Source organism: Emericellopsis cladophorae (assembly GCF_022114955.1).
Source record: "Emericellopsis cladophorae strain MUM 19.33 chromosome Unknown NODE_31_length_266811_cov_117_018179, whole genome shotgun sequence".
Classification (NCBI taxonomy): Eukaryota; Fungi; Ascomycota; class Sordariomycetes; order Hypocreales; family Bionectriaceae; genus Emericellopsis; species Emericellopsis cladophorae.
Window position 1 is genome coordinate 79,013 of NW_026250956.1, and position 13,750 is coordinate 92,762.

General features: G+C 58.8%; 2 protein-coding genes across 2 annotated transcripts; one reads left to right on the top strand and one right to left on the bottom strand.

Annotated features, from left to right (window-relative positions):
• Window positions 1-105: 105 nt before the first annotated feature.
• J7T54_000141 (geranylgeranyl pyrophosphate synthetase) lies at window positions 106-3,771 on the bottom strand (the record flags this gene model as incomplete). The annotated part of the gene is made up of 5 exons (XM_051507396.1): window positions 106-616; window positions 672-1,212; window positions 1,928-1,992; window positions 2,444-3,473; window positions 3,525-3,771. The coding sequence occupies 5 exons, from the start codon at window positions 3,769-3,771 to the stop codon at window positions 106-108; spliced, it is 2,394 nt and encodes a 797-aa protein (XP_051361358.1).
• A 545-nt stretch (window positions 3,772-4,316) lies between these two features.
• On the top strand, window positions 4,317-11,967 carry J7T54_000142 (NFX1-type zinc finger-containing protein 1; the record flags this gene model as incomplete). Its single annotated transcript, XM_051507398.1, has 4 exons — window positions 4,317-7,618; window positions 7,677-8,395; window positions 8,444-11,339; window positions 11,895-11,967. The coding sequence occupies 4 exons, from the start codon at window positions 4,317-4,319 to the stop codon at window positions 11,965-11,967; spliced, it is 6,990 nt and encodes a 2,329-aa protein (XP_051361359.1).
• Window positions 11,968-13,750: the final 1,783 nt, after the last annotated feature.

Consider the following 13,750-nt stretch of genomic DNA (forward strand, 5'->3'; position numbering starts at 1 on the left):
AGGTGAGCAACAATGTCGTTGTGGCAGGGAATATTGCGTCTTTTTTTTCCTTTCCCCAGTGACGTTAATTCATCCTGGTCTCTCGGTCATCATGACCAGGACTCCTCACTCATTGCTTCTCCTGTTCGGTTGGCCGTCCCATATGCTCTCCCAGGCCATGTTGCCCGACACGGTCATGAGCGCGCTGTCAATCGCACTACGTTGATGAGTCCAACTCGACGCACCCGTCATCGCCGTCGCTGGTACTGGCAGTGTGTCGTTGTCCAGCCAGCCTTCCCTCCGCCCGTCCAGCGAGGTGGCGCGCTGCGTCGCATACAAGTCCTCGAGCGATTCCGTGGAGTTTGGGTCGTGGCCCCAGAAGAGGGCCAGCTCCCGTTCAAAGTCCGACGTCGTCGACACCTGCCCCTGCGGTGGTGTGGCGGTCAGCCAGGGAGCAACCATGGCCTTCTTCTTTGCACGCCGCTTGGCCATGGTTGTGAAACCATGCATCTTTTTCCGTGTTCGACGCTGCGTGTACGACACGGCCCCAACCATCGCAGAACATCGAGCCCGCTCCCAGAGAATGTTGACGGACGGTAGGCAGGAGCACATCAGACCGATGCTCAGCTCGAGGATTCTTTTCTGTTAGAGACTAACAGCAAGCCAATGGCAGGCAGGGGGGTTCAACTTACGTCAGGATATTGAGAAGCCTCCAGCTGACTGTCGTGTTGTTCGAGTACTGCGACTCGACGATCTTGACCAGGCGCCAGATGGTCACGGCTATCGCCACGCCGCCGGCCCCGAGGAGCCCCATGATCTTGATCTTCTTGGCCACGCTCATGCGTAGCTTCATGGTCACGACAATGGGGACCACTAGGATCATCACATCAGAGACGACGGCCAGCGCCGCGTCGGCCACAAAGATCCTTCGCTGTGCCAGACATGTGCCCTCGACATCTTGGCGCCAAAAAGACTCAATTGGATTACAAATGAAGATCTTCAGGACCTGCAGAGGGATGAAGGCGATGAGCAAGCCCCAGATGAAGGTAAAGATGACGCGGGCTACAAATCGCTCGATAGCGTACGCGCGCGCCGTGAGGAGAAGGAGTGTGACCTTGGTAAAGTAGGCGGTCGGCAAGTAGATGACGGTGTTGGCGTAGAACCATTGGAGGACCTCTTGGTACTGTTCCACGGTGAGATTCCACGCATGACGGCCCGCGCCCGCCTTGATTGCTGTGTCTGCGTTTCAGCTGGGGCCCACTCGGACACAGAGGGAAGGAAGCAAAGCACACACCCATCGAGCTCGAAGTAACAAAGACCATGGTGGACAACCAGGCCGCGAGACACATTACGTCCTCAAAGAGAATGTGCCTCACCACTCGCAACCGGACCCATGCTCGTGCTGCAAAGAAGATGGCCATCAACCCGGTGCACACGGCCAGGAAGCATATATGTACTGTCTTGCCAGTAGTGAGTCGATCCGTAAGATCAGGTGTCACGCCCGGTGGCGGAGGAACAGCTCCTGGGTAATCCGCCCGTATCGTGAGGCTCAGGTCGATGAACCCCATTGTGCATCAGGGCAGACACGGATGATGGACATGTGGCCTTGCGGGGGCACGTATCATGGGCCATGGCTGGTGATATAGCGCATGGCGAGTCAAGCCACGAGAGAAAGTCGTATGAGAATCGGAAACACATCATGGCGGGCCACGATCCCAGAGAAATGCCATATCCTCTGCATCGAACTCTTGCCAGGCTAGCGGGAATCTGAAGGACGGGCGACCGGACTCCTGGAGCCTCGACCACGCGGCACGAGTAAGTGGCGGACGGCAGTCCCGTGACGCAAGAAACTGTCAAAAAAGAATGCGGATAGCGTGATTTTAAGGGAACCCGCGGTACAAAGCTTAGCTATTGTATCAGTGCCTAGAGTGAGATTCGAGAACCTTACCTGACAGCTGGAGCTGACAGCATAGCGACGGTCGAGCGGTCCACGGCACGCGGAACAAGTTGGGGCTGGCGCCACGTCATTAGACTAAACCTACGTACCTCAGCCCTCTGATTAGGAGTGGCCTGTTATTTGATGTCAAGGGTGCCGTTGATCTGCTGAAGATTAGCTCTTGATGAATAGTCGCGGATAGGAGATGATAAAGCCTAAGTCATTGATTGGGAAAGCAAGTGGATCGCACTGTCGATAGCGTCCACAGTCACGTATCAATAGGGTAGCCCGAATGTCTCAGAACATGACGATATTCGTATGGAAATTGGATGGAACAAACAGTCCTTGTCCCTAGAGTCCATGTCCTGGCACACAGATCATGAGCAGCCTCCACAATACCCGCAGCGCTCTGAACAGTGAGTGTAGTCATCCTCCCCATCCGAGGCCAGCAACAGACGCGGAACCAAGCTACGATCTGCAAGCTTGCCAGTGGCGCTTTCAGGCGACTCAGCACCAACAGATTCCCACCTGTGTCTCAGATCCACGGGCAGCACATCCCCGACGCCCTCCCGCTGCTCGCAGACCTTGAGCGTTCCCTCCCCATCGATAAGGACCTCCAGCTTCCCAGCTCCCAGCTTTTGCGTCGTGCATGCGTCAATAATGTAGTGCAGCACTGCCGCCAGTCTGCCGAGCGCTGTCTGATTCTCCGACTCCCACGCTTGCACTCTGTCGCGGACGTCGTGAACGCTGACGTCTGCCACGCGGAAGATACCATAGTTGTGGAAGGCCAGGACAAATTTGGGAATCTGGGAGATCCAAAGCCGTGGCAGTTCAGCGCCCACATGGTCATCGTCGCGCCTGTGTGAGCCCCGGGTCTTGATGTCAAAGATTTGGGACTGGTCTGGGGCTCGACCGGCCCGTTGGACATGAATCTCTGTCCCAACGATGGGAACATGCGAGGAGGAGAGCGATCCGCCCCTCGACAGGGCTGCTGTGAGGGCATCGACTGCTGTCGACGGGATGCCTGTATCTGGCAAAGAAGGCCCTTCTTGACCGCAGCTTGGCCTCTTGACGGAAGCGACACTCTTGTCCTTTGTGTCCAGATACCCATCCGCTTCGTAGCGGACGAGAAGCTTGAGACCACCAAAGTTGTACGTGATCATGCGCTGGTGCGAGGCAGAGCCCTTCACCTCCGGATCCCACGTAGTAAAGGCCTCGGGAAAGGTGTGTCCATGACCGCGCACATCGGGAATGAGCTCCGTCGGCGAATTCTCTCGACGGACCAGAAAGACGGTATGGCCCACCTTCTGCACAAGCATCCTGCACTTTCTGTCTTCCCCTCGTACAAAGCGAAGGAGGTTGCCCAGCGTGCTTCCGCACCCGACGAGGTTGATATTGGCCAGCACAGGGGGCGAGGAGGCTGCCGCTAGACAGGCCGCGATGGCGGGAGCAAAAGGATGTTTCGGAAACCTCGCCGCATTCTTGTCGCGATAGTACTGACCAGAGTCTCTTTCGAGTTTTGCATCATGTCGCGAGGGCGTCCAGCGAGGTGGCTGACCTTGGCAGTGTTAGCAACGGTCCTGGACGACACCCTTCTTGCAGTACAGACCAGGAACGACAATGTTGGCTTCAGATCCCCTGTCGAGCCAGTTGTAGGAAGCGACGTAGCGCACATCCTCAATCTTCGTTTCTTTGACTTGCTGACTCTGAACAAGCTTGTCGATTTCTGCCACGCCCAAGGATGCTAGACACTTTCCGACAGGGAGCTCTGGCGTGGGCAGAGGAGCGCTTGCACGCCACTGTCGCGAGGAGTTACCTCTATAAGCACCTCGTCCTCGATTGTTCCATCTCGTCATTGTGTCCGGTGTCAGGTGCTGAGCTGTTGGGGTGCTCAGGCGGGTGCAGATGAGGGAGGCCGACTTGAGCTTTTTCAGAAGGGGGGCTAATGGTGAAAAGCAAGGTAAAAGACTGGTGAGGAGATGCTGTTGATACTTTGGCCCTGGTTATAACGTAGCGACGGGAATCCGACACCTTCACTTTGCTCTGGCAAGTGAATGAGGCGACCGGCCTCCCGCATACACGCACATCAGCGCCTCACAGCCTGGCTGCGCCTTTCTGCACATTTGCGCCAACGAAACAGGGTCAAACTGCATACGCCCGACCTACCACATCAAGTCGATTCACCAGAAGCACCATCGTCTTCCAGACCGTTGGTCGGACGCAGTGTCTGTCTGCCCAACACCATGTGAACCAAGCCCGGTGGAGTGCAATACGCAATGTCGAGTTAGCCTGTCCGCCTTTATCTTCCTTGATCATCTCGTCAGGTGGAGAGGGAGACTTTCTTCCATTAGAAAAACTCCATCTCATGAGCTGTCTGAGACCTGACGCCTGAGCACTGACCATGAAACATGAAGCCATCACCTCTCAGCGCTCGTTGCGCCTGCAGCAGTTCTTGCGCGATTCTCTTTCTGGCAACCGGTCGATCGCCAATTCTCGCGACGCCGGCTTGTTCCTGGAGGCGATGATGGACCAGAATGCACCAGATTCATGCGTGGAGCGAGTCGTCGGGAGCAGCTCTGGCCTCGCGGCTGTGCGTCTCGCCGTACGCGCCGACATGTCCCTCCCCTTTCTCTCTGCCAAGACGTTGCCCTTCTTACGATACCTGTCCGCACCCAAACTCAAGACCCTAGCCAATGGCGAAATTCTGCGTACAGTTCTCGAGGTGATCGTCAACCCGATCACCCTGTGGAAGATCCTCTGCGACCATTTCAAAGCTGCCGAGCTGGGCACCGAGCAACTCCATGGTTTCGTCTGGCTGGCGTGCGAACTCGTGGCCAGCCCGACAACGACAGAAGAAGACATTGACTCCGATCTGCGCCTCATCGCGGACAGCCCACAGGTCAAAGACTCGGAGGATCCCTCGTTGCGTCAGCTAGGCTACCGCATCAAGCATGCCCTCGATCTTCGGGGCCAGCCGCAGACGAGCAACCACGCGCAGATGGACGGTCCAGGAGGGCGCCACGACAATGATCATGCCGATTTCCGCAAGGTTCGCATCTACCCCACGCGCGACGAGCTGCTTTCGCACTCTTCTCCCTATTACTTGACGGCAGACGAGGTCCAGCAGGCCGACACGGCCAGTCGGGCCCACGTCCACCTGGACAATCAGTTCCGCCTGCTACGCGAGGACATGCTCGCGGAACTTCGCCAGGACTTGCAGTCCGTCAAGAAGTCGAATGGTAGCCGTCGCCGAAGCTTGGTACTCGGTGGCCTGGTAGCCCACGGAATACACGCGACAGACACTGGTGCAGCACGTTTCCACAAGTGCTCCCTTGCTGTCGAGTGCTCCAGCGGCCTCGAGTCTCTCATGAAAAAGTCAAAGGACGAACGGAAAAAGTTCCTAACCGAAGAGCACGCATTCCTCAAGGACCAGTCGTTCGGTGCCCTCTGCCACAACGGCGAGATCCTGGCCTTTGCCTTTGTCCATCGCAATGTAGACATGCTGGCGCAGAGTCCGCCCGTGATAGTCCTACGATTCACAGACAGCCACGCCCTCAAGACAGCTCTCGTATCGCTGCAGCCAGCGCTGGGGTTGTCGTCCAATATCACCTTTGTGCTGGTGGACACTCCCGTATTCGCGTACGAGCCGGTGCTCGATCGACTGCAGCAGATCTCTGAGATACCTCTGCGACAGCACCTCTTTGACGACCCTGCGAGTATATCCCATGTCACCCCAGTCTCGGACGACCTAGAGCGCAGAGTAACTCAGATGCGGGAAATGGCGGAGAGGATAGCTGATGATCAGGTCGTTAGTTGGCCCCGCAAGAAAGCTGCCGACAAGATAGAAGTCGACCAAGCTCAACTGAACTCCATCCTGAACGGCTTGTCGCAGGCTGTCGCCCTGATTCAGGGGCCTCCTGGTACGGGAAAGTCATTCATCGGGGCGGAGATTGCTCGACTGCTACATGGCTTGTCCGAGCAGCGCATCCTCGTGCTCAGTTACACCAACCACGCGCTCAACCAGTACACGGAGGACCTTCTGGACGCTGGGATTCCCGAAAAGCAAATTGTTCGACTGGGTTCCCGGAGGAAGTGCACTGAGCGGACTTTGCCCCTGCTTCTCTCCAACATGGGCGCCAGAACGAAGCTGAACCAAAATGCTTGGGCCAAAGTCAACAGCCTCAAAATCGACGCTGGTGATTTCGCAATAGATATTGAGGTGTTGTTCCAGAGATATATGGGCATATCCTGTGGATGGATTGAGCTCTCTGGGTACCTGGAGTTCGCGACCGAGGACAGCGAATTCTACGACGCGCTGCGGACGCCAATGTGCCATGACGAGTGGAAGAAGGTTGGCAAGAAGGGCAAAAAGATCGGCCCTGACTACCTCTATGGCCGCTGGATAAGTGGCAAAGGCGCAGGTGTGTTCAAGGACGCCGTACAATCCTGGCCGCATATCTGGGACCTACCCAAGGCCACCCGTCGAGAGCATAGAGATCGGTGGGTCCGTGCCATGCTCACGGAAACGGCGGAGAGTCTCGCGCATCGCGTCGACATGCTAGACTCCAAGGTGGACAAGATTGAGACCTGCTTTCGAGAGGGCGACGTGCGGACAGTCCAGGACATGCGTGTCATGGCCCTCACGACCACGGGCGCCTCAAAGTACAGCAATCTAGTGCAGGCGTTCAAGCCCGACATAATCATCGCAGAAGAGGCCGGTGAGATCCTGGAAAGCCACATCCTGACAGCCATGACACCCAGCGTCCGCCAGCTGATCCTCATCGGCGACCACAAGCAACTGCGCCCCAAGGTGAACAACTACAGCCTCTCGGTAGAGGGGAACAATGGGTTTGACCTCAACCGCTCGCTCTTTGAGAGACTGATCCTCCTCGGCATGCCCCATACTGTACTCCGCAAACAACACCGCATGGCCCCCGACCTGTCCGTGTATGCGCGCCAGCTGACGTACCCCGAGCTGCTGGACGCGCCCAAGACGCACGACCGGGAGCCTCCACGGGGCCTATGCAACCGCGTCATCTTTGCGAGCCACGACAAGCCCGAGAGTGCCGAGGAGCGCGTTTCGGACCGGGCAGACGCGGGCGCCAAGGGGAGCAAGAGCAACGCGTTCGAGGCGGAGATGGTCATGCGATGCTGCAAGTACATGGGTCAGCAGGGCTACAGCTCGGAGCAGATTGTGATTCTGACGCCCTATCTCGGGCAACTGCGGGCGCTGATGGATGTTCTCCGTAAAAACAAGCATGACCCGCAGATGAGCGAGCTGGACAGGTTTGAGCTGCTCCGCGCTGGGCTCTTGACGCACGCCGAGGTGAAGGCGGACAAGAAGCCGATTCGAATATCGACGATAGATAACTACCAAGGAGAGGAAAGCGACATTGTGATTACGTCCTTGACGCGAAGCAACAGTCGCGGGGATATTGGGTTCCTGTCGGCCCCCGAGCGCCTCAACGTCCTGATCACCCGCGCGCGCCACGGCATGATCATGTTTGGCAACATGGGCACGTTCAAGGAAAGCAAGCGAGGGAAGGCTGTCTGGGAGCCCTTTTTTGATATGCTCAAGACGCGGGGCTGTCTGTACGATGGTCTGCCGGTCCAGTGCGACAGACACCCGGACCGCAAGGCGCTGGTGCAGAGTCCTGCTGATTTCACGACAATGTGCCCCGATGGTGGCTGTACGGAAGTCTGGTGAGTAAACCTTCAAGAATCCGTGTATTACGAGAGGCTAACCACGGTTACTTACCAGCGACGCATTGCTCTCGTGTCGGGTCCACAAGTGCCGATCTCGCTGCCATCGTGTGTCCAACCACGCGGAAGTACAGTGCAACCAGCTGGTGCGCAAGACCTGCGACCGAGGGCACGAGACCAAGACGCCTTGTCGGAGGCAGAGCGACGGCTGTAGGCAATGTGCGGAGGAAGACGCAGAGACGGAGCGACGGATACAGAGAGATATCGCGCTCGAGTCGGAGCGCCTCAAGAAGCAGGAGGCGTATCTGAAGGAGCTGAAGGAGATTGAGGATGAGTTGGACCATCAGCGACGTGCGATCAAGTACGCCACCGAGGAGGACGAGCAGAAGATTGCCATTGCTCAGCGGAAGAAGGACCTCGCGGCCTTGCAGAAGACTCAGGAAAGGTTGCGGGCGCAAAAGGAGCAGCAGCAGCAGCAGCAGCAGCAGCAGCAAGCGGCCCCTGGCTCGGGGTCCGACACAGGAGGTTCAGCTCAGCCACCCTCGGAGAACAGGGCCTCGTGGGATGCAGAGACGGCCAATGGCGAGTGGGAGCGCATGAAATCGATCGAGGGGGCACAGAGCGCGGCGCTGGACACGCTGATGAGCCTGATCGGCTTGGAAGAGGTGAAGAAGGAATTCATCAGTATCAAGACAAAGGTGGACACAGCTTTGCGGCAAGGTGTGTCCCTCAGCTCCGAGCGCCTCAGCTGCTCGCTACTGGGTAACCCAGGGACAGGTACGTATCTACGAAAAAGCGTTTGATCATGGACTAACTTGGGGCCAGGCAAGACGACCGTCGCACGTGTTTATGCCGACTTCCTCAGCAGCATCGGCGCCATCCCGGGCGCTGCCTTTGAAGAAACAACCGGTGCCTCGCTCGCGAATAAAGGGGTGGCCGGCTGCCGCAAGATGATTGACAGCATGCTCGAGGAGGGCGGCGGCGTGGTGTTCATCGACGAAGCCTACCAGCTGAGCTCGGGCAACAACCCGGGCGGCGCGAGTGTGCTCGACTTTTTGCTGGCCGAGGTGGAAAACCACCGCGGCAAGCTCGTCTTTGTCCTGGCGGGCTACGCACGCCCCATGGAAGGGTTCTTCTCGCACAACCCGGGCATCCCGAGTCGTTTCCCGATCGAGATGCGCTTCGCCGACTACACGGACGACGAGCTTCTCCAAATCTTCAACCGGGGCATCCACAAGCGATTCAATGGCAAGATGGCATGCGAAGAGGGACACCAGGGCTTGTACTGCCGCATCGTGGCTCGGCGTGTTGGCTACGGTCGAGACAAGGAGGGCTTTGGGAACGCGCGTGCCGTCGAAAACACCATCAACATCATCTACAAGAGGCAGGTGAACCGCCTGCGAAGAGAAAGAAGTCAGGGCAAGCAACCTGATGACTTCTTGCTGACCAAGCAAGACCTCATCGGTCCTGCCCCCGACGACATCCTCTCCGAGTGCACGGCGTGGAAGAAACTACAGGACCTGTGGGGGCTCCCGTCTGTGAAGCGATCGGTCCAGTCACTGATGGACAGCATCCGGGAGAACTACAAACGGGAACTGGCCGAGAAGCCTCGCGTGGCGTACTCGCTGAACAAGGTGTTCCTCGGCAATCCAGGGACGGGCAAGACGACGGTGGCCAAGCTCTACGGGGAGATATTGGCGACCCTCGGTCTGCTGTCCAAGGGCGAGGTTGTGGTCCGAACGCCGGCTGACTTCATCGGGGGTGCGCTGGGCCAGTCTGAGCAGCAGACCAAGGGCATCCTGGCTGCGGCACTGGGCAAGGTGTTGGTGATTGACGAGGCATATGGCCTCCACGACGGGTCGGGACAAGGCGGCGGCGGCGGCTCCAGGGATCCTTACAAGACGTCCGTCATCGACACCATTGTCGCTGAAGTGCAGAGTGTGCCCGGAGACGATCGATGCGTGCTTCTTCTTGGGTACAAGGACCAGATGGAGAGCATGTTCCAGAACGTCAACCCGGGTCTGAGTCGACGATTCCCGCTGGCCACGGCGTTTGTGTTTGACGACTTTTCCGACGCGGAGCTCAGCCAGATCCTGGACAGCAAGATCGAACAGCAGGGCTTCCGCGCGACAGGCCAGGCGCGCGACGTGGCCATGGACCTGCTGGGGCGGGCGCGCAACCGACCCAACTTTGGCAACGCGGGCGAGATTGACATCATCCTGGACGCGGCCAAGCATCGGTGGCAAGCGCGAAGGAGCCAAGACAAGTCCCACAAGGCGAACGACCTGCTCGAGGCGTCTGACTTTGACGAGCACTTTGACAGGGCCCAGAGTGCCGACACGAACATTCAAAAGTTGTTTGAGGGCACCGTCGGACACGACGCGCTCGTGGCGCGCCTCGTCGGCTACCAGGCCACGTACAAGTCCGTCAAGGCGCTGGGCCTCGATCCCAAGGAGAGCATCCCCTTTACCTTTCTCTTCCGGGGCGCACCGGGGACGGGCAAGACGACGGTGGCCAAGAAGATGGGCAAGGTGTTCTACGACATGGGGTTCCTGGCAACGGCCGAGGTGGAGGAGTGTTCGGTGACCGATCTCGTGGGCCAGTATGTCGGGCAGACGGGGCCCAAGGTGCAGCAGATGCTCGATCGTGCCTTGGGCCGCGTGCTTTTTGTGGACGAGGCGTACCGTCTCGGGGAGGGGGCGTTTGGCCGTGAGGCCTTGGACGAGCTGGTGGACTGTCTGACCAAGGCGCGGTACCAGAAGAAGCTGATTGTGATCCTGGCCGGGTACGAGAGGGAGATGAACCGGCTGATGGATGTCAATCCGGGCCTGACGTCGCGCTTCCCCGAGGTCGTGGACTTTCGGGACTTGGGGCCTGCGGAGTGCCGTGCTCTTCTCCATGTCCTTCTCACGAAGCGGCAGAAGCTGCTGGCCAAGAAGGGGTGGGTCCTTGATCTGGAGGTTCTGTGTCATTCGTCCGAGGCGTTGTGCTCTTCGATGACAAGGCATTTTGAAGCGCTGATGCAGCAGAGTAGCTGGGCCAACGCACGAGACGTCACGACGCTGGCGGAAAAGATCTTTAACCGTGTGATCCAGTCTGCCGCGGGCACGGACATGCGCCATCTCGCTCTCGAGGAGGCCATGGTCATGCAGGAGCTTCAGACGATGCAGGATGAGCGGCAGAGCCGAGTCGAGTCGTTGAGGCAGGCTGTGCCCCAGGTTGGTGATGCTGGGAGGGTGGCGATGCCGCAACCCGTGGAGGAACGAAACAACGCGCCCAGGACTGTGTCTGCGACCAATACGACGCTCGAGGCGGCAGTCGCGCCGCAAGAGGACGGTGAACAGCCTGGGGAGACCGAAGCTGAACGGGAAGAGGGTCCTGGGGTCTCGCCAGCAGGTGCCGCCCGCAGAGACGCTGGTGTGAGCGACGCCGTGTGGGCGCAGCTGCAACGCGATCGCGAGGCCGCGGTGGCCAAGGAAGAAGCCTACCAGCGTCTGCAGCAAGAGGCCCGCGACGCACGAGGGGAGGAGGCCCGGGATCGGATACGGAGGAGGCTCGTCGCAGCGGAGGAGGAGAGGCAGAGGACGCGGGCGTGGCAGGAGAAGCTGTTCGCGCACGGCGTGTGTCCGGTGGGCTATCAGTGGATTCCACAGGCGGGAGGGTTCCGGTGCGAAGGGGGCAGCCACTTTGTGTCTCGGGGCGAGCTGGAGACGATGTTTGGGTAGGGGACGGGAATGAGGAGCGAGCTTTCATGCTGCCACCACTCTGGCACAGACAGACTTGGGTGACAGATTGCGTGCCACGGCCCACTCAAGAGGCCTGGGCAGCGTACATGATCATGACATGACAGACTGAGGCGTACAGGTGAGGTACGTACTTACTCGACAAAGTCGGCGGCGATAGTGTGTCTGGCTGGATCACAACCCTGTTAGGAGTGGTGCCGTTATTGAGTAAGAAGTAGCCTGTAAGCGTTATAAAGCCTGAGGGCCGCATGAGGCCGTGAAGAGAGCGTACCTTTGTATCCGCATATCCATAGGCCTATATCCATGGACCGTGGGCGGCTAGATTTCATTGACCAGCGCCAGTGACTGTGTCGGGTGAGTACGGTAGAGTCGCAACTCAACTCTCGAGCGTGCTGATCTGATTCCATCCCTGATTCCCGAAGGGTTGATTGGGACCTTTGTGAGTCCTGCCTTGCCTTGCATGAGACTGCATGGCAGGCGGTGATATCGACTGCCTGGGATAGTCACAGTGACTGACCGTGACGTGACTCCAGTCGAGAACTGCTTGTCAACAAGCCCCTCTGGCTACCCTGGACACACAACGCACGGGGCAAGGACAGAACATGAATGGCCCTTTGATAGCACAGTGCCGACACCATGGTCATCCGTTCAGTGCTGTGCGAATAGAGCAACTGATTCCCTCTCCCAGGGACCCAGACCCTCTGCAGGTCAAGCACCTCGAAACGTCTTGGCGCTAGCCTCATCCTCCCCAGAGCACGCGACAGCGACGGAAAGGCCGGTCCAGTCCAGGCTGCGGGCCATTCCGCTGTCTGTCCAGGGGGCCAGAAGCTCGAACGCAGGTTATGCCCGGCGCTAGCTGATTAGTAGACTGCGCTGTCCTTTTGTTTGCCGCCTGAGCCTCCGTCCTCGGCAGGCCCAGTGATTGATTGATTCATGAGCCTGGAGGCTGGGCGGGCAGCTCGAGGCAGCCACCCCGCTCGTCGGGATCCTTTGTTGCTGCGCGTATTCATCAGTGATTCATCCACACAAGGCCCAGCCAGATCTGGATGGAGGCGCCGTGGAGGACGTCTTGGCAGGCCGATGGCGACACGAGTAGGGCGCACGTCGAGGCCGCCAAGTCGGCACCCGGCCGGACGGATTGCAGAGGCGAGGATGCGAGCTACACATCTACACATGGTGGCAGAGCTGATCAGAGGCGAGAATGCTCTGATGACAATCCAGAGGCGATGCCCATCCGTCCACCGCAGGACTGGAGGCCATGCATGTACGGTACGGCCAGCCTCGGTGGCAGGCAGGCAGGTGATCACCTGCGTCTACGGATACAGGCTCCAGACTTCAGTCTCTGTCCGTGACTCCGTATCGGAAGACAGACAGACAGACAGACAGCATCGTCCAGCGGCGCGCGTTTCCGCGGTGGAGCCCCATCCCGGCCAGGGCATGGCCGAATCAGACAGATTGCAGAGGGGACTGCTGCCATGCGCGACAGTCCGCAGAGTGGGACGGCGAGACCCGCCAGCTTGTCCACCCAGTGTGGACGATGGACCGCCTCCAGGATAAGGACCATGCGTGCGTCCAGGACGCCAGTCTGCGGGTGGGACTCGTGGGGAGTGAGACTGATGAGACATGGGGGCATTCTTGGACGAGAGCGCACAAGGCCAGACTAGGGATCGGACCACCCAGTCCATCCCACCATTCCGCATGCGTTCCTGGTCCGGGAGCGGCTGGGCTTGGCAGCTGGCTTACTGCTTTGGGCAGCCGAGACGATCTTCACTGGTCTCGCCCATTCGTTATCGGGAGCACGTCGCATATGGGCTGATTCGGGAACGAGGATGGCTTACCTCGGGCCTGACACGTACGGCACTGGCGTAGAGCAAGTGCCGGCCTATACCCAGACTAATTAAATATCCGTACAAACAGCCTGCTGGAGCTTGGCGACTCGACCCGACTCGCCTCCGAGTCCCAACGTAAGACGAGCCTGCACTGGACTGACCGGTCGGCTTGACACGTCCAGATAAGAATGTCCGGATGGAATACCCAGACAGACTACTCGATAGGACGTCCGTGTCCAGAATCAGATGCGTTGGTCACTATCAGTCTATCAGTGGCGAGACGGTCCTTTTGGCGAGGCCGGCGCTGGGGACGGATCGGTCGGCATCGCGGCCAGCCAACGAGCATTCGAGGAGGACGAGACGAGCCAACCCAACGACGACGAGGACAAAGGGTCCTTGACTACCGTACAGCCGGGGACGGAACCTTTGTCCAGTCCACTCACTGTCCAGTCCAGTCCAGTCCAGTCCAGTGGCACCCATCGCAAACGGCCAGGGCCAACTTCCTCTTGCAGCATGGAGGGCACCACCTCCACGTTGCTTTGATTGATGGTGAATGATAG